Source organism: Panulirus ornatus, chromosome 6 (genome assembly GCF_036320965.1).
Source record: "Panulirus ornatus isolate Po-2019 chromosome 6, ASM3632096v1, whole genome shotgun sequence".
Classification (NCBI taxonomy): Eukaryota; Metazoa; Arthropoda; class Malacostraca; order Decapoda; family Palinuridae; genus Panulirus; species Panulirus ornatus.
In genome coordinates, this window is record NC_092229.1 from 29462706 (window position 1) to 29486445 (window position 23740).

The following is a 23740-nucleotide window of genomic DNA, read 5'->3' on the forward strand; positions in this document are numbered from 1 at the left end:
CTAGGAACTGGCATTCAGTCAGGTGCATGAAAACGGAAGGCTAGGGTCCATAATGTAAGTATGAGTGTGGGACTAGGATCCAAACAATTGCATGAGAGAGAGAGAGAGAGAGAGAGAGAGAGAGAGAGAGAGAGAGAGAGAGAGAGAGAGAGAGAGAGAGAGAGCACTGAAAGGATCAGCGAGTAGCAGCATGGATGTCAGTGAATAGAAGCAGTGGAGAAGAGAGTAAAGAGCAATCGTACAAATAGCAAAAGTGAAAAGTGGTGTAAAGGACTGTAAAAAGTGGCATCGTGGAAAGCAACAGAGAGCAGCAATATGGAATGCAGTATGCAGTAGCAACATAGAGGGCAGCTGAGCAGCAATGTGTAAAGCAGTAGATTGGGAATATGAAAAGCAGAAGATTGTAGCACTTTAGGTATAGAGTGGCAGTGTGAAAAGCAGTACAGACTGGCAAAGTGAAAGGCAGTACACAGCAACTAAAATGTACCACTTGCATTTTCTGGCACTGGGCTAAGAAAACCCATCCTTTCAGCAAGAGTAAAGAGAAGATCAACATTCATTACATAATGACAAATGATTATATAAGAAAAAATGCACATAATTTTTTTCTCAATACTCAATAGGATGACTTTACAGAAAAAAGTGAAAGGCTTCACCAACCTAACTTATACAGAAGTTTATTATTAAATAATCATTTCTACAATTATTCTAAAGATATTTACTCTTAAAACATTCTATCTAAAGAAACTTACCATCTCCTTCCTCAGCACTGCCAACTGTGAGTCCAGTGTGGATGACCGACGCTGTCTGGTAGGACCATGTGCAGGACTTAATCTGGGATTATTTCCAGTGATTGAGCCAGGCACTGGAGGACTACCTCTTGGACTATGACCTTTATTGCCTGAACTACCTCCACTTTGGTTGCGAGGAGATGATGAGTGACTCCGTGGTGACGACCTTGGAGAGAATCCCTGTATGGAGCCATTGGCATAATATGGTTCAAATGCACTGGCTCCATAACCCACTCCAGAGTAATGTGAACGAGCAGATTCAGGCCGTGAGTCCATACGTGATTCAGTGCGGGAATCAGCTCTCACAGGAGGACTATAGCGTTCAGTGTTGGGCTTGACTGGAGGACTATATCGCTCTAGTCCTCCAATACCACTAACATTTCCCACATTGCCACCACTACTGCCATCTCGTCGACCAGCAAAATTAATAAGACCACTAAGGCTTTTGGGTAATGGTGGTAATCCCTGTATTGTTGTCATCTTCACAACTTATCATCTGATCAACAACTTATTTGAAATAAAAAAGGTAAAACTATCTTTTGATTTCACAGTATAAAGAATCAATACATACTGATAATACTGTTTTTTAAACTCCTGAACCCTGCCAAAATGACAAATCACAGATTACTCATATAATATACTTTATAAACTAAATTCACTGTTTTTTCAAATACAGTTTCTATATTTTTTCTTGCCACACAAATCATTTTCAGAATATCCAATTATTCCAGTGTTAAGCTAGAGTCTTTTTATAATCTGAAAAAACAAGAAAACATTAAGATAACAAGCAAAGAGGGAATGAATTGTATAATTTCAAACTGTTCTCTCCTACTACTGTTACCCATAGTGTAGAGTAACTTTCAAATCTACGTAATTTTCTGCACATCAGAGGTAGAAAAAATTAAGAAAAATTACAAAAGATCGCATATTTCCAACTCCAAAATAAGTCAGCGATATGAATGTACCTACAAAAGCATACTTACCACAAACAAGTATGATCAAAATATATAGTAGTAAGAACAGTCTGGGCTGGATTACTGGATGCAAAGTGACATCAAAACCTTGGGCTAATTCCTTACCTAACAATTACTTTGCTTTGATTTTAGAAGCTCATCTTAATCTCCATAGGTTGGAAAGGGACCAAGCTGCACTATTGCTTCTCTGATCAGTCTTGCCATCTGAAACCATGGCATATATAGTCTCACACATCCTTCAAAACCTGGTTGAAAAAGTAAACCTAAGCCTAGACCACAATAAGACACAGGCAATACAAGTGACACAGCACAGGGTAGTACAGAAATCTGCATAAAGTTATTCCAAATGAAAGTGTGCATACTGAGACACATGGCAGCACATGGCAGGCATGGGCCTTTGGTGGCCAGTGCAGCACAGGGGTTGGGACGCAGTGTTCTGCTCACAAATGTGGCTCAAGTACACCTGATGATTAGTGCAATGGCATACACCAAGGAGCTGGTAGGAGACTGTCTGACATAAAAGGATGCTGTATGACACTAGCCATCCTAATCATTAGAGAGGGAAGTTGAAGGATGATGTATGGACTCAGATAGCTGAAGCTCTGCAGTACAAAGATGGTGAGTGGCATTTATTGTTAACTGAATCAATATCAAGAACCTGTTTATAATCAAATTTAACAAGCAAAAACCACCCACCTAACTACCCAAAGGCAGTAGTCTGTAGGCAGCCAATGACCATGGAGGTATATTCTCAGTACTACTTGCCTGGTTATCATGAGGGTGAGTGACAGCTGTGTAGTAAGCTAGCACTTCAGTGGATGTCAAGTTGCACTCCTCTGACCCAGGTAGCTGTTTTTCTCTTTCTGAATCACCTACACATAGACTACTAGCATTCTGTCTATAAACATACAATCTCTCCTAGTCATACACAACACTTGACAACACAACCCACAGTGTTCATTCTTTGTAGCTACACCTTTTCCTCAGCAAGCACTATCTTCTAGCTCCCTTTCAGCAAAACCGTAGGAGCAAATGATAGAAGTAGTAGGTGGGATCATTCAGGGAGGAGCACTAAGTAGAAACATAAGATAGAAGTAGTAAGTAGGAACATAACGCAGAGCATTAGATAGAAGTAATCAGTAGGAACTTTAGGTAGGACCCTCTGCAAACACTGCACTAGAGTTGCCCCCTGCCAGTGGCCTGTTAAGAATGAGACATTAAAGGCTAACAAGCGGCACCGGAGTTAACGAGTCATGGTAACTACTGCCGTGAACGCCCAAGGGAGTTGTAGGAGGGAACAGGCACCGGAAATATTGATAGAATCACTCGCCTTCACCATGAAAGCCAACAGTAATAGATGTGTCTGCTGCAGCAGAAGGTCAGGTATTGTTTTAATTGTTGTACAGTACATGGAGTCTATGAAGATACATACCACTTCATTACCAATATGTTTTGTCACCATTTCTTTCCCCTAACTAAACCTAACCCTAACCTAAAATAGCAAAAACTAACCTTTTCATTTTACATCTCATTTGCTCATATATATTATCATTTCCTCCAAAATATTTACAAACAGTATAGTATTTCACAGGCAGCAGGTTTGGATGGTATTGCAGTGGAATTTATTAAGAAAGGGGGTGACTGTATTGTTGACTGGTTGGTAAGGCTATTTAATGTATGTATGACTCATGGTGAGGTGCCTGAGGATTGGCGGAATGCGTGCATAGTGCCATTGTACAAAGGCAAAGGGGATAAGAGTGAGTGCTCAAATTACAGAGGTATAAGTTTGTTGAGTATTCCTGGTAAATTATATGGGAGGGTATTGATTGAGAGGGTGAAGGCATGTACAGAGCATCAGATTGGGGAAGAGCAGTGCGGTTTCAGAAGTGGTAGAGGATGTGTGGATCAGGTGTTTGCTTTGAAGAATGTATGTGAGAAATACTTAGAAAAGCAAATGGATTTGTATGTAGCATTTATGGATCTGGAGAAGGCATATGATAGAGTTGATAGAGATGCTCTGTGGAAGGTATTAAGAATATATGGTGTGGGAGGCAAGTTGTTAGAAGCAGTGAAAAGTTTTTATCGAGGATGTAAGGCATGTGTACGTGTAGGAAGAGAGGAAAGTGATTGGTTCTCAGTGAATGTAGGTTTGCGGCAGGGGTGTGTGATGTCTCCATGGTTGTTTAATTTGTTTATGGATGGGGTTGTAAAGGAGGTAAATGCAAGAGTCCTGGAAAGAGGGGCAAGTATGAAGTCTGTTGGGGATGAGAGAGCTTGGGAAGTGAGTCAATTGTTGTTCGCTGATGATACAGCGCTGGTGGCTGATTCATGTGAGAAACTGCAGAAGCTGGTGACTGAGTTTGGTAAAGTGTGTGGAAGAAGAAAGTTGAGAGTAAATGTGAATAAGAGCAAGGTTATTAGGTACAGTAGGGGTGAGGGTCAAGTCAATTGGGAGGTGAGTTTGAATGGAGAAAAACTGGAGGAAGTGAAGTGTTTTAGATATCTGGGAGTGGATCTGTCAGCGGATGGAACCATGGAAGCGGAAGTGGATCATAGGGTGGGGGAGGGGGCGAAAATTTTGGGAGCCTTGAAAAATGTGTGGAAGTCGAGAACATTATCTCGGAAAGCAAAAATGGGTATGTTTGAGGGAATAGTGGTTCCAACAATGCTGTATGGTTGCGAGGCGTGGGCTATGGATAGAGATGTGCGCAGGAGGATGGATGTGCTGGAAATGAGATGTTTGAGGACAATGTGTGGTGTGAGGTGGTTTGATCGAGTAAGTAACGTAAGGGTAAGAGAGATGTGTGGAAATAAAAAGAGCGTGGTCGAGAGAGCAGAAGAGGGTGTTTTGAAATGGTTTGGGCACATGGAGAGAATGAGTGAGGAGAGATTGACCAAGAGGATATATGTGTCGGAGGTGGAGGGAACGAGGAGAAGAGGGAGACCAAATTGGAGGTGGAAGGATGGAGTGAAAAAGATTTTGTGTGATCGGGGCCTGAACATGCAGGAGGGTGAAAGGAGGGCAAGAAATAGAGTGAATTGGAGTCATGTGGTATACAGGGGTTGACGTGCTGTCAGTGGATTGAAGCAAGGCATGTGAAGCGTCTGGGGTAAACCATGGAAAGCTGTGTAGGTATGTATATTTGCGTGTCTGGACGTGTGTATGTACATGTGTATGGGGGGGGGGGGTTGGGCCATTTCTTTCGTCTGTTTCCTTGCGCTACCTCGATATATAAAGAAAACTCAAACAACTAGAAATTCTGTAACCTGAAACAGCTGATTCCCCAAACATTTTTAATAACAGACGTTTCACTGTATTTTGAATTTTCAATGATGTCACAGTAGGCGGGGAAAGATCTTTGCACACTCTTTACTTAAGATGTTAATTTTTCTCCATTCAAACTTACATCCCAACTAACTCATCCCTCAACCCTGCTGAACCTAATAACCTTGCTTTTATCCACACTTACTCTTAACTTTCTCCCTTCACACACTCTACCAAACTCAGTCACCAATTTCTGCTGATTCTCACTCAAATCAGCCACCAGTTCTGTATCATCGGCAAACAACAACTGACTCACTTCCCAGGCCCTCTCATCTCCAACAAACCGCAAACTCACCCCTCTCTCTTTAATGCTCTGTACATGCCTTCACCCTCACAATCAATACCCTTCCATACAATTATTCAGGTACACTCAACATACTTATGCCTCTACAGTGTAAACACTTCACCTTTGTGGAATGGCACTATACGTGCACTTCGCCAATCATCAGGCACTTCATCGAAAATATCCTTACCAACCAATCAACAACACATTCACCCAATTTCTTCATAAATTCAACTGTAATACCATCAACTCCACATTTAATGTCATAACTCTTATATTGTGACCTTTTTGAGTGTGCTACCTTGCTAATGAGGGAGACAGCAACTAAGTATAATAAATATTGGAGGAATGCATGCATAGTGCCACTGTACAAAGGCAAAGGGGATAAAGGTGAGTGTTTAAATCACAGAGGTATAAGTTTGTTGAGTATTCTTGGGAAATTATATGGGAGGGTATTGATTGATAGGGTGAAGGCATGTACAGAGCATCAGAATGGGGAAGAGCAGTGTGGTTTCAGAAGTGGTAGAGGATGTGTGATCAGGTGTTTGCTTTGAAGAAAGCATGCAAGAAATACTAGGAAAACAAGTGGCTTTGTACATAGCATTTATGGATCTGGAGAAGGCATTCGATAGAGTTGATTGAGATGCTCTGTGGAAGGTATTAAGATTATACGGTGTGGGAGGCAAGTTGCTAGAAGCAGTGATAAGTTCTTATCGAGGATGTACGGCAAGTGTGCTAGTAGGAAGAGAGGAAAGTGATTGGTTCTCAGAGTGTTGGTTCGCGGCAGGGGTGCTTGATGTCTTCATGGTCTTTTAATTTCTTTATGGATGTTGTTGTTAGGGAGGTGAATGCAAGAGTTTTGGAAAGAGGGGCAAGTATGCAGTCGGTTGTGGATGAGAGGGATTGGGAAGTGAGTCAGTTGTTGTTCGCCGATGATACAGCACTGGTGGCTGATTCGGGCGAAAAACTGCAGAAGCTGGTGACTGACTTTGGTAAAGTATGTGATCGAAGAAGGCTGAGAGTAAAAGTGAATAAGAGCAAGGTTGTTTTGTACAGGAGGGGTAAGGACAAGTCAACTGGGAGGTAAGTTTGAATGGAAAAAACTAGAGGAAGTGAAATGTTTTAGATATGTGGGAGTGGATTTAGCAGCGGATGGAACCATGGAAGCGAAAGTGAATCACAGGATGGGGGAGGGGGCGAAAATTCTGGGAGGTTTGAAGAATGTGTGGAAGAAGAGAACATTATCTTGGAAATCAAAAATGGGTATTTTTGAAGGAATAGTGGCTCCAACAATGAAATATGGTTGCGAGGCATGGTCTATAGATAGAATTGTGCAGAATAGGGTGCATGTGTTGGAAATGAAATGTTTGAGGACAATATGTGGTGTGAGGTGGTTTGATCGAGTAAGTAATGAAAGGGTAAGAGAGATGTGAGGTAATAAAAAGAGTGTGGTTGAGAGAGCAAAAGAGGGTGTTTTGAAATGGTTAAGTCACATGGAGAGAATGAGTGAGGAAAGATTGACAAAGAGGATATATGTGTCAGAGGTCGAGGAAACGAGGAGAAGTGGGAGACCAAGTTAGAGGTGGAAAGATGGAGTGAAAAAGATTTTGAGTGATCAGGGCCTGAACATGCAGGAGGTTGAAAGGAGTGCACGGAATAGAGTGAATTGGAAAGGTGTGGTATACCGGGGTCGACGTGCTGTCAATGGATTCAACCAGGGCATGTAAAGCGTCTGGGGTAAACCATGGAAAGTTCTGTTGGGCCTGGATGTGGAAAGGGAGCTGTGGTTTCAGTGCATTATACATGACAGCTAGAGACTGAAGGTGAACGAATGTGGCCTTTGTTATCTTTTCCTAGCACTATCTCGCACACATGTGGGGGGAGGGGGTTGTTATTTCATGTATGGTGAGGTGGCGACGGGAATGAATAAGGGTAGACAGTATAAATTATGTACATGTGTATATATGTATATGTCTGTGTGTGTACATATATGCATATGTTGAAATGTATAGGTATGCATATGTGTGTGTGTGTGTGTGGATGTGTATGTATATACATGTGTATGTGGATGGGTTGAGCCATTCTTTTGTCTGTTTCCTTACACTACCTCGCTAACAAGGAAGACATAGCCAGAGTATAAGAAATAAAAATAATATATATATATATATATATATATATATATATATATATATATATATATATATATGAAAATTTATATGACGGGAATGAATAAAAGGCAGCAAGTGTGAGTTATGTACATATGTTTGTCTGTGTATGTATATAGAAATACATATATATATATATATATATATATATATATATATATATATATATATATATATATATATATGAAAATTTATATGACGGGAATGAATAAAAGGCAGCAAGTGTGAGTTATGTGCATATGTTTGTCTGTATATATATATATATATATATATATATATATATATATATATATATATATATATATTTTTTGCTTTGTCGCTGTCTCCCGCGTTTGCGAGGTAGCGCAAGGAAACAGACGAAAGAAATGGCCCAACCCACCCCCATACACATGTATATACATACGTCCACACACGCAAATATACATACCTACACAGCTTTCCATGGTTTACACCAGAGGCTTCACATGCCCTGATTCAATCCACTGACAGCACGTCAACCCCGGTATACCACATCGATCCAATTCACTCTATTCCTTGCCCTCCTTTCACCCTCCTGCATGTTCAGGCCCCGATCACACAAAATCTTTTTCACTCCATCTTTCCACCTCCAATTTGGTCTCCCACTTCTCCTCGTTCCCTCCACCTCCGACACATATATCCTCTTGGTCAATCTTTCCTCACTCATTCTCTCCATGTGCCCAAACCATTTCAAAACACCCTCTTCTGCTCTCTCAACCACGGTCATTTTATTTCCACACATCTCTCTTACCCTTACGTTACTTACTCGATCAAACCACCTCACACCACACACTGTCCTCAAACATCTTATTTCCAGCACATCCATCCTCCTGCGCACAACTCTATCCATAGCCCACGCCTTGCAACCATACAACATTGTTGGAACCACTATTCCTTCAAACATGCCCATTTTTGCTTTCCGAGATAATGTTCTCAACTTCCACACATTCTTCAAGGCTCCCAGGATTTTCGCCCCCTCCCCCACCCTATGATCCACTTCCGCTTCCATGGTTCCATCCGCTGCCACATCCACTCCCAGATATTTAAAACACTTTACTTCCTCCAGTTTTTCTCCATTCAAACTTACCTCCCAATTGACTTGACCCTCAACCCTACTGTACCTAATAACCTTGCTCTTATTCACATTTACTCTTAACTTTCTTCTTTCACACACTTTACCAAACTCAGTCACCAGCTTCTGCAGTTTCTCACATGAATCAGCCACCAGCGCTGTATCATCAGCGAACAACAACTGACTCACTTCCCAAGCTCTCTCGTCCACTACAGACTTCATACTTGCCCCTCTTTCCAAAACTCTTGCATTCACCTCCCTAACAACCCCATCCATAAACAAATTAAACAACCATGGAGACATCACACACCCCTGCCGCAAACCTACATTCACTGAGAACCAATCACTTTCCTCTCTTCCTACACATACACATGCCTTACATCCTCGATAAAAACTTTTCACTGCTTCTAACAACTTGCCTCCCACACCATATATTCTTAATACCTTCCATATATATATATATATAGGGGATTAAGAATACTTCCCACGTATTCCCTGCGTGTCGTAGAAGGCGACTAAAAGGGGAGGGAGCGGGGGGCTGGAGATCCTCCCCTCTCATTTTTTTTTTTTTTTCCCCCCCCCCAAAAGAAGGAACAGAGGGGGCTGGGTGAGGATGTTCCAGGAAAGGCCCAGTCCTCTGTTCTTAACGCTACCTCGCTAACGCGGGAAATGGCTAATAGTTTAAAAGAAAGAAAAAGAAATATATATATATTATATATATATATATATATATATATATATATATATATATATATATATATATATATATATATTATATATATATATATATATATATATATATTTTTTTTTTTTTTTTTATACTTTGTCGCTGTCTCCCGCGTTTGCGAGGTAGCGCGAGGAAACAGACGAAAGAAATGGCCCAACCCCCATACACACGTACATACACACGTCCACACACGCAAATATACATACCCACACAGCTTTCCATGGTTTACCCCACACGCTTCACATGCCTTGATTCAATCCACTGACAGCACGTCAACCCCTGTATACCACATCGCTCCAATTCACTCTATTCCTTGCCCTCCTTTCACCCTCCTGCATGTTCAGGCCCCGATCACACAAAATCTTTTTCACTCCATCTTTCCACCTCCAATTTGGTCTCCCTCTTCTCCTCGTTCCCTCCACCTCCGACACATATATCCTCTTGGTCAATCTTTCCTCACTCATTCTCTCCATGTGCCCAAACCATTTCAAAACACCCTCTTCTGCTCTCTCAACCACGCTCTTTTTATTTCCACACATCTCTCTTACCCTTACGTTACTTACTCGATCAAACCACCTCACACCACACATTGTCCTCAAACATCTCATTTCCAGCACATCCATCCTCCTGCGCACAACTCTATCCATAGCCCACGCCTCGCAACCATACAACATTGTTGGAACCACTATTCCTTCAAACATACCCATTTTTGCTTTCCGAGATAATGTTCTCGACTTCCACACATTTTTCAAGGCTCCCAAAATTTTCGCCCCCTCCCCCACCCTATGATCCACTTCCGCTTCCATGGTTCCATCCGCTGACAGATCCACTCCCAGATATCTAAAACACTTCACTTCCTCCAGTTTTTCTCCATTCAAACTCACCTCCCAATTGACTTGACCCTCAACCCTACTGTACCTAATAACCTTGCTCTTATTCACATTTACTCTTAACTTTCTTCTTCCACACACTTTACCAAACTCAGTCACCAGCTTCTGCAGTTTCTCACATGAATCAGCCACCAGCGCTGTATCATCAGCGAACAACAACTGACTCACTTCCCAAGCTCTCTCATCCCCAACAGACTTCATACTTGCCCCTCTTTCCAGGACTCTTGCATTTACCTCCCTAACAACCCCATCCATAAACAAATTAAACAACCATGGAGACATCACACACCCCTGCCGCAAACCTACATTCACTGAATGAGTGTGTTAGCGGTTTTGATGCACGAGACCGGGTTATAGTGATGGGTGATTTGAATGCAAAGGTGAGTAATGTGGCAGTTGAGGGAATAATTGGTATGCATGGGGTGTTCAGTGTTGTAAATGGAAATGGTGAAGAGCTTGTAGATTTATGTGCTGAAAAAGGACTGATGATTGGGAATACCTGGTTTAAAAAGCGAGATATACATAAGTATACTTATGTAAGCAGGAGAGATGGCCAGAGAGCGTTATTGGATTACGTGTTAATTGACAGGCGTGCGAAAGAGAGACTTTTGGATGTTAATGTGCTGAGAGGTGCAACTGGAGGGATGTCTGATCATTATCTTGTGGAGGCTAAGGTGAAGATTAGTATGGGTTTTCAGATATATATATATATATATATATATATATATATATATATATATATATATATATATATATATATATATATATTCCTGGTAAATTATATGGGAGGGTATTGATTGAGAGGGTGAAGGCATGTACAGAGCATCAGATTGGGGAAGAGCAGTGCGGTTTCAGAAGTGGTAGAGGATGTGTGGATCAGGTGTTTGCTTTGAAGAATGTATGTGAGAAATACTTAGAAAAGCAAATGGATTTGTATGTAGCATTTATGGATCTGGAGAAGGCATATGATAGAGTTGATAGAGATGCTCTGTGGAAGGTATTAAGAATATATGGTGTGGGAGGCAAGTTGTTAGAAGCAGTGAAAAGTTTTTATCGAGGATGTAAGGCATGTGTACGTGTAGGAAGAGAGGAAAGTGATTGGTTCTCAGTGAATGTAGGTTTGCGGCAGGGGTGTGTGATGTCTCCATGGTTGTTTAATTTGTTTATGGATGGGGTTGTAAGGGAGGTAAATGCAAGAGTCCTGGAAAGAGGGGCAAGTATGAAGTCTGTTGGGGATGAGAGAGCTTGGGAAGTGAGTCAGTTGTTGTTCGCTGATGATACAGCGCTGGTGGCTGATTCATGTGAGAAACTGCAGAAGCTGGTGACTGAGTTTGGTAAAGTGTGTGGAAGAAGAAAGTTGAGAGTAAATGTGAATAAGAGCAAGGTTATTAGGTACAGTAGGGGTGAGGGTCAAGTCAATTGGGAGGTGAGTTTGAATGGAGAAAAACTGGAGGAAGTGAAGTGTTTTAGATATCTGGGAGTGGATCTGTCAGCGGATGGAACCATGGAAGCGGAAGTGGATCATAGGGTGGGGGAGGGGGCGAAAATTTTGGGAGCCTTGAAAAATGTGTGGAAGTCGAGAACATTATCTCGGAAAGCAAAAATGGGTATGTTTGAGGGAATAGTGGTTCCAACAATGTTGTATGGTTGCGAGGCGTGGGCTATGGATAGAGATGTGCGCAGGAGGATGGATGTGCTGGAAATGAGATGTTTGAGGACAATGTGTGGTGTGAGGTGGTTTGATCGAGTAAGTAACGTAAGGGTAAGAGAGATGTGTGGAAATAAAAAGAGCGTGGTTGAGAGAGCAGAAGAGGGTGTTTTGAAATGGTTTGGGCACATGGAGAGAATGAGTGAGGAGAGATTGACCAAGAGGATATATGTGTCGGAGGTGGAGGGAACGAGGAGAAGAGGGAGACCAAATTGGAGGTGGAAAGATGGAGTGAAAAAGATTTTGTGTGATCGGGGCCTGAACATGCAGGAGGGTGAAAGTAGGGCAAGAAATAGAGTGAATTGGAGTCATGTGGTATACAGGGGTTGACGTGCTGTCAGTGGATTGAAGCAAGGCATGTGAAGCGTCTGGGGTAAACCATGGAAAGCTGTGTAGGTATGTATATTTGCGTGTGTGGACGTGTGTATGTACATGTGTATGGGGGGGGGGTTGGGCCATTTCTTTCGTCTGTTTCCTTGCGCTACCTCGCAAACGCGGGAGACAGCGACAAAGTATAAAAAAAAAAAAAAAAAAAAAAAAATATATATATATATATATATATATATATATACATATATTATTCTTTTTTTATTTTGCTTTGTCGTTGTCTCCAGCGTTTACGAGGTAGCGCAAGGAAACAGATGAATGAAATGGCCTAACCCACCCACATACACATGTATATACATACACGTCCCCACACACAAATATACATACCTATACATCTCAATGTACACATATATATACACACACAGACATATACATATATACACATGTACATAATGCATACTATCTGCCTTTAATTATTCCCATCGCCACCTTGCCACACATGGAATAACATCCCGCTCCCCCCTCATGTGTGCAAGGTAGCGTTAGGAAAAGACAACAAAGGCCCCATTCATTCACACTCAGTCTCTAGCTGTCATGTAATAATGCCGGAAACCACAGCTCCCTTTCCACATCCAGGCCCCACACAACTTTCCATGGTTTACCCCAGACGCTTCACATGCCCTGATTCAATCCATTGACAACACGTCGACCCCGGTATACCACATCGATCAAATTCACTCTATTCCTTGACCGCCTTTCACCCTCCTGCATGTTCAGGCCCCGATCACTCAAAATCTTTTTCACTACATCTTTCCACCTCCAATTTGGTCTCCCACTTCTCGTTCCCTCCACGTCTGAGACATATATCCTCTTGGTCAATCTTTCCTCACTCATTCTCTCCATGTGACCAAACCATTTCAAAACACCCTCTTCAGCTCTCTCAACTACACTTTTATTTATTTCCACACATCTCCCTTACCTTTGAAGAATGTATGTGAGAAATACTTAGAAAAGCAAATGGATTTGTATGTAGCATTTATGGATCTAGAGAAGGCATATGATAGAGTTGATAGAGATGCTCTGTGGAAGGTATTAAGAATATATGGTGTGGGAGGAAAGTTGTTAGAAGCAGTGAAAGTTTTTATCGAGGATGTAAGGCATGTGTACGTGTAGGAAGAGAGGAAAGTGATTGGTTCTCAGTGAATGTAGGTTTGCGGCAGGGGTGTGTGATGTCTCCATGGTTGTTTAATTTGTTTATGGATGGGGTTGTTAGGGAGGTAAATGCAAGAGTTTTGGAAAGAGGGGCAAGTATGAAGTCTGTTGGGGATGAGAGAGCTTGGGAAGTGAGTCAGTTGTTGTTCGCTGATGATACAGCGCTGGTGGCTGATTCATGTGAGAAACTGCAGAAGCTGGTGACTGAGTTTGGAAAAGTGTGTGGAAGAAGAAAGTTAAGAGTAAATGTGAATAAGAGCAAGGTTATTAGGTACAGTAGGGTTGAGGGTCAAGTCAATTGGGAGGTGAGTTTGAATGGAGAAAAACTGGAGGAAGTGAAGTGTTTTAGATATCTGGGAGTGGATCTGGCAGCGGATGGAACCATGGAAGCGGAAGTGGATCATAGGGTGGGGGAGGGGGCGAAAATCCTGGGGGCCTTGAAGAATGTGTGGAAGTCGAGAACATTATCTCGGAAAGCAAAAATGGGTATGTTTGAAGGAATAGTGGTTCCAACAATGTTGTATGGTTGCGAGGCGTGGGCTATGGATAGAGTTGTGCGCAGGAGGATGGATGTGCTGGAAATGAGATGTTTGAGGACAATGTGTGGTGTGAGGTGGTTTGATCGAGTGAGTAACGTAAGGGTAAGAGAGATGTGTGGAAATAAAAAGAGCGTGGTTGAGAGAGCAGAAGAGGGTGTTTTGAAGTGGTTTGGGCACATGGAGAGGATGAGTGAGGAACGATTGACCAAGAGGATATATGTGTCGGAGGTGGAGGGAACAAGGAGAAGAGGGAGACCAAATTGGAGGTGGAAAGATGGAGTGAAAAAGATTTTGTGTGATCGGGGCCTGAGCATGCAGGAGGGTGAAAGGAGGGCAAGGAATAGAGTGAATTGGAGCGATGTGGTATACCGGGGTTGACGTGCTGTCAGTGGATTGAAGCAGGGCATGTGAAGCGTCTGGAGTAAACCATGGAAAGCTGTGTAGGTATGTATATTTGCGTGTGTGGATGTATGTATATACATGTGTATGGGGGGGGGGTTGGGCCATTTCTTTCGTCTGTTTCCTTGCGCTACCTCGCAAACGCGGGAGACAGCGACAAAGTATAATAAAAGAAAAAAAAAAATAATAATCTCCCTTACCCTTACATTACTTACTCGATCAAACCACCTCACACCACATATTGTCCTCAAACATCTCATTTCCAGCACATCCACCCTCATGCGCAGAACTCTATCCATAGCCCACGCCTCGCAACCATACAACATTGTTGGAACCACTATTCCTTCAAACATACCCATTTTTGCTTTCCGAGATAATGTTCTCGACTTCCAAACATTTTTCAAGGTTCCCAGAATTTTCACCCCCTCCCCCACCCTATGATTCACTTCCACTTCCATGGTTCCATCCGCTGCCATATCCACTCCCAGATATCTAAAACACTTTACTTCCTCCAGTTTTTCTCCATGCAAACTTACCTCCCAAATGACTTGACCCTCAACCCTTCTGTACCTAATAACCTTGCTCTTATTCACATTTACTCTTAACTTTCTTCTTTCACTCACTTTACCAAACTCAGTCACCAGCTTCTGCAGTTTCTCACATGAATCAGCCACCAGCGCTGTATCATCAACGAACAACAACTGACACACTTCCCAGGCTCTCTCATCCACAATCGACTGCATACTTGCCCCTCTTTCCAAAACTCTTGCATTCACCTCCCTAACAACCCCATCCATAAACAAATTAAACAACCATGGAGACATCACACACCCCTGCCGCAAACCTACATTCACTGAGAACCAATCACTTTCCTCTCTTCCTACACATACACATGCCTTACATCCTCGATAAAAACTGTTCACTGCTTCTAACAACTTGCCTCCCACACCATATATTCTTAATACCTTCCACAGAGCATCTCTATCAACTCTATCATATGCCTTCTCCAAATCCATAAATGCTACATACAAATCCATTTGCTTTTCTAAGTATTTCTCACATACATTCTTCAAAGCAAACACCTGATCCACACATCCTCTACCACTTCTGAAACCACACTGCTCTTCCCCAATCTGATGCTCTGTACATGCCTTCACCCTCTCAATCAATACCCTGCCATATAATTTACCAGGAATACTCAACAAACTTATACCTCTGTAATTTGAGCACTCACTCTTATTCCCTTTGCCTTTGTACAATGGCACTACACAAGCATTCCGCCAATCCTGAGGCACCTCACCATGAGTCATACATACATTAAACAACCTTACCAACCAGTCAACAATAGTCACCCCCTTTTTTAATAAATTCCACTGCAATACCATCCAAACCTGCTGCCTTGCCGGTTTTCATCTTCCGCAAAGCTTTTACTACCTCTCCTCTGTTTACCAAATCATTTTCCCAAACCCTCTCACTTTGCACACCACCTCGACCAAAACACCCTGTATCTGCCACTCTATCATGAAACACATTCAACAAACCTTCAAAATACTCACTTCATCTCCTTCTCACATCACCACTACTTGTTATCACCTCCCCATTAGCCCCCTTCACTGAAGTTCCCATTTGTTCCCTTGTCTTACGCACTTTATTTACCTCCTTCCAAAACATCTTTTTATTCTCCCTAAAATTTAATGATACTCTCTCACCCCAACTCTCATCTGCCCTCTTTTTCACCTCTTGCACCTTTCTCTTGACCTCCTGCCTCTTTCTTTTATACACCTTCCACTCATTTGCATTATTTCCCTGCGAAAATCGTCCAAATGCCTCTCTCTTCTCTTTCACTAATAATCTTACTTCTTCATCCCACCACTCAGTACCCTTTCTAATCAACCCACCTCCCACGCTTCTCATGCCACAAGCATCTTTTGCGCAATCCATCACTGCTTCCCTAAATACATCCCATTCCTCCCCCACTCCCCCTACCTCCTTTGTTCTCACCTTTTTCCATTCTGTACTCAGTCTCTCCTGGTACTTCCTCACACAAGTCTCCTTCCCAAGCTCATTTACTCTCATCACTCTCTTCTCCCCAACATTCTCTCTTCTTTTCTGAAAACCTCTACACATCTTCATCTTCGCCTCCACAAGATAATATGACATCCCTCTCAGAACATTAACATCCAAAAGTCTCTCTTTCGCACGCCTATCAATTAACATGTAATCCAATAACACTCTCTGGCCATCTCTCCTACTTACATACGTATACTTATGTATATCTTGCTTTTTAAACCAGGTTTTCCCAATCACCAGTCCTTTTGCAGCACATAAATCTACAAGCTCTTCACCATTTCCATTTACAACACTGAACTCCCCATGTATACCAATTATTCCCTCAACTGCCACATTACTCACCTTTGCATTCAAATCACCCATCACTGTAACCCGGTCTTGTGCATCAAAACCACTAACACACTCATTCAGCTGCTCCCAAAACACTTGCCTCTCATGATCTTTCTTCTCATGCCTAGGTGCACATGCACCAATAAGCACCCATATCTCTCCATCAACTTTCAGTTTTACCCATATCAATCTAGAATTTACTTTCTTACACTCTATCACATACTCCCACAAATCCTGTTTCAGGAGTACTGCTACTCCTTCCCTTGCTCTTGTCCTCTCACTAACCCCTGACTTTACTCCCAAGACATTCCCAAACCACTCTTCCCCTTTACCCTTGAGCTTCGTTTCACTCAGAGCCAAAACATCCAGGTTCCTTTCCTCAAACATACTACCTATCTCACTTTTTTCTCATCATGGTTACATCCACACACATTTAGACAGCCCAATCTGAGCCTTCGAGGAGGATGAGCACTCCCCACGTGACTCCTTCTTCTGTTTCCCCTTTTAGAAAGTTAAAATACAAGGAGGGGAGGGTTTCTGGCCCCCCACTCCCGCTCCTAGCGAATTCAAGGCATAATTCTGTATCTGTCTTGACTGAGGACCATTAAAGTGGTGGCCAGAACCATCTTACGCTCTCCATGTCAGGATTGCTGCTCTTACTTTCTGTCTACTGAAATCAGGACTACCCAGCTCGTCCTACCACCTTCTCACAAGCACCATACACCCACTCAAACCTAGCTCATTAATATACTTATTTTTCACATAAATACTCTTGCTAATTCCTGTCCACTCTAGCAATTGTGAGCATCATCATGACAGAGTCCATCAAATCTATGGCCCCTAGTCCTCGGCATCATGACATTCTAAGAATCTCCAGGTTTCTGCCCGACTCTATTGCCAATGAGAGGTGGGGCTCTGCCAGAAGTAGTATTGGCCCCTCCCACAACCTTTCCCTCTCTGTTAGACCTTCCTCTTTTTCTATTCACTGTACTAACTTTGTGGCCTCTCTAGTAACCTCTCCTCAATTGAACACCATCTGTCTAGTACCTCCTAATATCTTACTTCTCTTTGACATATAGTAGTCTACTGGTGTTCTCACAAGTCCCTTTTTCATATACAACTATAACCTCCACTTACAATTACGTTTTGAAGGTGGTGTTTGTGCTTATTCCATCATCAAAACACCTGTTGCTTGCCTCAAGGACCTTGAGTCCCCAAACTTTGATGTTCTGTGATCGAATGTCCGTCTCTCAACTACCACACTTTTCCTCTTTCACCTATTACTCCTCTGATTCTACAAATTCTATATCCTTCTTCAACTATCTAACCTCCTGCAATGAGACTGTGATACCCTCTCACCTGCAAGCCAAGACCCTCTACAGCTCAAACATGTCAACAATCACCATAGGGAATGGCTGAATTCCTCCCATACAGCCAGTGCAAGGATTGATGCCCTCACAATATCCATTCTCAATGATTTAGAGCAAATCATCTCCCACCCTACCCATATTCCTGACTACTGTGACCACTCACCTAATATTCTGGATTTGTTTTTCACCTGTAGTCCCTCCTGCCGTAAATAAATAATATCATCCCCAACTGGTTCACTTGATCCCTTCTAAGCATATATATTGGCACCTTAACACAAAGCTGACTAGAATAACTTCCATAACTACTTTTCTGACTTCTCTTTGGTAAGTTACTGTCTCCTATGTGGTGCTGTTTCAGCCTTCGCCAAACCCATAGCAGAGGTTATTCTTGTGGGAATGGAAGCATTTATCCCCTCTTTCCCCAAGACATCCTTGTCATCCAATCTATGGTTCAACTGTTTCCGTTCTGAGGCCATTCAGACAAGGGATCAGGCATATTGGGCTTGGAAAAACTCTCCTTCTTTTGGCTCCCATTCAGCTTTTATCACTGTCTGTAATTGCTACAAGCAAGCTAACCATGAGGCGAGGTGTTCCTTTATTCAAAGGAAGTGTGATGACCTCTTCTCATCATCCACAGACAGGTCTTTCCAGCCTTTAGCTACAGGCATCTCTAACAATTTCTATTGCTCTACCTTACCCTCACTTTTCTGTTCTGACTGTACTATGGCTGTCTCTCCCATTGAGAAAGCAACTCTCTTTGGTTCCTGTTTCTCTTTTAACTCCACCTTGGACGTCTGAAAAGTGCTTCTTTCTCTTAACTCAAGCAAAGCTTATGGTCCTGATGGCATCTATCCCCATGAACTGAAAGAATGTGCTCTTAACTTGCACCCATGCTTCCTTGACTGTTTTGTTTCTGTTTAAAACCAAAACTTTTCCTTCTTGGAAACATGCATTGATACATCCCATCCCTAAGAAGGATGACTGTTCTGACCACTCTAACTATCATCCTGTTGTTTTGACATCTTCAACTCCCATATCCTTAAATAATTTACTTCGAAAATCAGTCTTCTCTCTGATCCTATCTTACTAATATCTGGTCATCGTTCCTTTAAGATTTTTGGGAGTCATATGTAGCTGCCCTTGACAGATCTAAGGTTTTGACAAGGTAAGACATTGGGCTCTCATCTCCAAGCTCCCCTCCCCCACTTTCCTCATTCATATCTAGCTTCCTCTCTGGTAGATCAATCTCTGGTTGTAGATGGATCAGCCTCCCCCTTTCTCCATCAAGAGCAGCATCCCTCAAGGTTCTGTCCTGTCCCCTACACTTTTTCTCTTTTCAATGATTTCCACTCCACAAATAATCCAATGCATGCATACAATGACGACTCAATGCTGCATTCATCCAAATCCTTCAATTCTGCTCCATCTTTTCTCTTTTGATCTGCAACTTGTTCTGACACAGCTTCCTCAATAAACTAAGACTTGGACAAGATATCTCAGAGGGGTAGACAAAATCTTTTTAAGTTCAATACCTCCAAGACTCAATTTCTACCCATCTCTCTACTGAAAACTCCTCACAACTATTGTCTCCCTTTTGACAGTTCTGTAAATCCACCTCTTGACAAAATGAACATACTTGGCATTACTCTAACATCCACTCTTTCTTGGAAACCCATATTACAGGAATAGCTAATTCTGTCTCTTGAGAAATTGGGTGTCCTGTTTAGATGCTGAAATTTCTTTTCTTCTGAACAGTTGCTCTGCTTATACAAGGGATTCATAAATCCTTGCAAGGAGTACTGCTCTCAAATTTGGGGTGGTTCTAGCTCTGTACGCTTACTTGACAGTCATAAGCAATCCAGCTGATAAGCTGTACCAAGCTAACTTCCAAACTTGACCCCCTTGCCCTATGCTGCAACGTTAGTTCACTTTCCCTCCTCTATAGGTATCACTTTGGTTTCTCCTCACAAAACCTGGTTGCTTATGTGCCCCCACCACTAACTAGACCACACAATACTCGGTGAGCTGCTGCATCACATGATTATTATGTAGCCATCGGCAGCTCAAGGATGGGCTATTTTGATTACTGCTTCTTTCCCTACATGTTGAAGCTATGGAACTCTCTACCTTCTCACGTTTTTCCAAATAACTATGACCTAGCACATTTAAAAGATGGGTCTTTCACTTCCTTCAAAATTCATGTACACTTTCCCTTGTCTTTCCTTTCCCCATTTCATAATTCTCTCTGTATTTCAATTAAGGCCTGGCCTTGATGTGGACTTTTGTCCATGATTGGAACCTTCAGTACATAAAAAAAATGAGTTCAGAGCAATGCAGTCCAATCCATGAACTACTGTGGAATAAGGGTGATTATGTACAAGGCAACAATAGCAAGTTGGTTTTGTGCTGATATTAAAGCTACAAAAAGCCACCCAGTGTCAACATCTGACAGTATAACACATCATTTAATGATATCACAAATTTGTTATTCATCACTGCGTAGGCTGAGGTCTATATCATTTGTTTGCTGGTTTTATTTTTCCAATATGATGTTCTTTCATTTCATATGGGATGCTGTTTTTCACTTAATTTTCTTAAAAGACTGGGAAGTATGGGATCACAAATACTAGAGAGGGAACTGCAAAAAAAAAGAAACCCATAAAAGTATATAAAGAAAAAAATCACGGTACTATAAGTGTACATTTCAAAAGTCAACTAGATCTGTGATACTACAAGTGTATTTCATAGATCCTACAGCAAAACTTTCGATGCATAACTAAACTGGCAAATTATCGAAGTAATATTTTAATTTTAACAATATCTCATCTATTTGCAATAAAATATTAATCACATTTCAAAGACATCTTTGTGGTAGCAGTTATAAAACAAACTTGACTAACAACACTGTGAATTTAAAAAACTTCCAGGGAAGAAGTACACCCCAATCAATACTCGATGGATGTGTCCTGCACTCCATTAATAAAAGGATAAGCGAGTCAAATGTAATACATCAGACCACCTGCCGCCAAACCTGGGGTAAAACCAGGACGATATACAGAAGAGCAGAAGTCCTGTCCTAATATATGTGAATCCCAAAACAACAACAGCTTTTAGTAAAGTTCACTTCCCGTTTACTCTGAATGAACATAATATCCACTTTTCTCAAAAAATACGAATCCAAAGATTACTATGGTCAGTAAATTCCATGTAAGATATATAACATTTTCATACATATGTTCCTGAAATATTAGCAAGACTTACGAGTCTGCTGCATCCTAGGGTTCGTCCGAGCACCAGAGGGTTTGTTTACATTCCTGGTACGTACGTACGTACGAACGAACCACCAGGAAAACATCAGTGCAGAACCCAATACATCATCATTACTGCCATCAAGATTACTACCATCAAGTTCTTCCGAGTCTTTATCTACCTAAAATACGTCCAACTCATTACCATTTCTTCGTACCTTTATAAGCTGTTTTTCCGTACACTCTTACGATTAAGTTAACGAGTTAGACTACATCACTGTCTGAAGACGTCTTCACAAGTTGGTTGGTTGGTTGTGCTCAAGTTAGGCCTATTAATTGCCAGGGTCATTCAGTCCGTCAACGTCAGGTTATTTCCAATAATATATATATATATATATATATATATATATATATATATATATATATATATATATATATATATATATATATATATATATATAACCACTTGTATGAATACAGCCTAAAAGTTCTTTAGGCTTTAGGCCTATTAACTGTCACGGTTATTAAGGCCGACATTTTCAGGCTACCTCCACCACCAGAAAAAAATATGTAACAACATCAAGTATCACAGAATTCTAAGACCACTAATATTTATACCAACTGAAAATTTTTACAAACATAGACGTTTGTTTGGTCGTAAGGCCTACCAACTACCATGATTTTTAAGACCATCAAACTTCCTCTACCAACCAAAAGAAAAATGTTTAGCCTCATTAGATACTAATGATAGTTCTTACGCCACCTAATATTGTCAAAGTCTCACCATACATGTGATTCTTCAAAGGAGGTGACAGTGACCATGATAGCATTATCGACGGCCCTTTACATACGAGAAAACTAATATAACAGAAACAAGAGAGACTAGTAATGGTAATTTATATATTTCGTCTTCGTTTACGCAACTAGCACGAAATTATGTAAAATTTCGCTATGGAATATATAAAAAAAAACATATATATTAAAGTAATTTAACATCTTACAATAAATATGAGCTCAATCTTCTTCACGCACGAAACATATACCTCAGATGTGGTATATTCACGAGATCATATATTAAAAACTGTGACTAATCAGTACTGAAATGATACATGAAATAACTTTAACGTATACTATCTTTGTCATGATAGTTTATTCATAATGATTTGATTGACAATAGGATAGACATTACATTTACATGAGGATAGGTTAAAGTTATCAGTATCAGCAATCAAGATAGATGCTAAGACATTACGGGGAGCATATATATATATATATATATATATATATATATATATATATATATATATATATATATATATATATATATATATATATATATTCATCATAGTCGCCGTGTCCCGCATTAGCAAGGTGACTAAGGAAACAGACGAGGAACGGCCCTAACACCCACATGCACATGTATATACATAAACGCCTAAACACGCACATATACATACATATGCATTCCAATGTATACACACATATGCATACCCAGACATATGCCTATATACACACGTACATATTCATACATGCTTCCTTAATCGATTTTTGTCGCCACCCCGCCACACATGAAAAAGCATCCCCCTTTCCCTTTCGTTTTTTTTTTTTCCAAAAGAGGAACAGAGAAGGGGACCAAGTGAGGATATTCCCTCAAAGGCTCAGTCCTCTATTCTTAACGCTACCTCGCTAACGCGAGAAATAACAGTAAAACATATATATATATATATATATATATATATATATATATATATATATATATATATATATATATATATATATATATATATATATTTTATTTTTTTTTATTATACTTTGTCGCTGTCTCCCGCGTTTGCGAGGTAGCGCAAGGAAACAGACGAAAGAAATGGCCCAACCCCCCCCATACACATGTATATACATACGTCCACACACGTAAATATACACACCTACACAGCTTTCCATGGTTTACCCCAGACGCTTCACATGCCTTGATTCAATCCACTGACAGCACGTCAACCTCGGTATACCACATCGCTCCAATTCACTCTATTCCTTGCCCTCCTTTCACCCTCCTGCATGTTCAGGCCCCGATCAAACAAAATCTTTTTCACTCCATCTTTCCACCTCCAATTTGGTCTCCCTCTTCTCCTCGTTCCCTCCACCTCCGACACATATATCCTCTTGGTCAATCTTTCCTCACTCATTCTCTCCATGTGCCCAAACCACTTCAAAACACCCTCTTCTGCTCTCTCAACCACGCTCTTTTTATTTCCACACATCTCTCTTACCCTTACGTTACTCACTCGATCAAAC

At 41.2% G+C, this 23740-nt stretch overlaps 1 protein-coding gene across 4 annotated transcripts in view; it reads right to left on the reverse strand.

The window, feature by feature from the left end:
• Positions 1 to 21799, reverse strand: part of LOC139749139 (uncharacterized) — a 46784-nt gene extending 24985 nt beyond the window's left edge. Inside the window, exons 1-3 of one of the 4 annotated variants that reach the window (XM_071662774.1) lie at positions 21667 to 21799; positions 1871 to 1969; positions 753 to 1547 (exon numbers count right to left, since the gene is read on the reverse strand). In XM_071662774.1, the coding sequence (XP_071518875.1) occupies positions 753 to 1271 (519 nt within the window). In that variant the 5' untranslated portion in view covers positions 1272 to 1547; positions 1871 to 1969; positions 21667 to 21799. Of the gene's footprint in view, positions 1 to 752; positions 1548 to 1870; positions 1970 to 21461; positions 21611 to 21666 lie in introns of those variants that run through there. The other 3 variants (XM_071662772.1, XM_071662775.1, XM_071662776.1) reach the window with 3 other exon arrangements.
• Positions 21800 to 23740: the final 1941 nt, after the last annotated feature.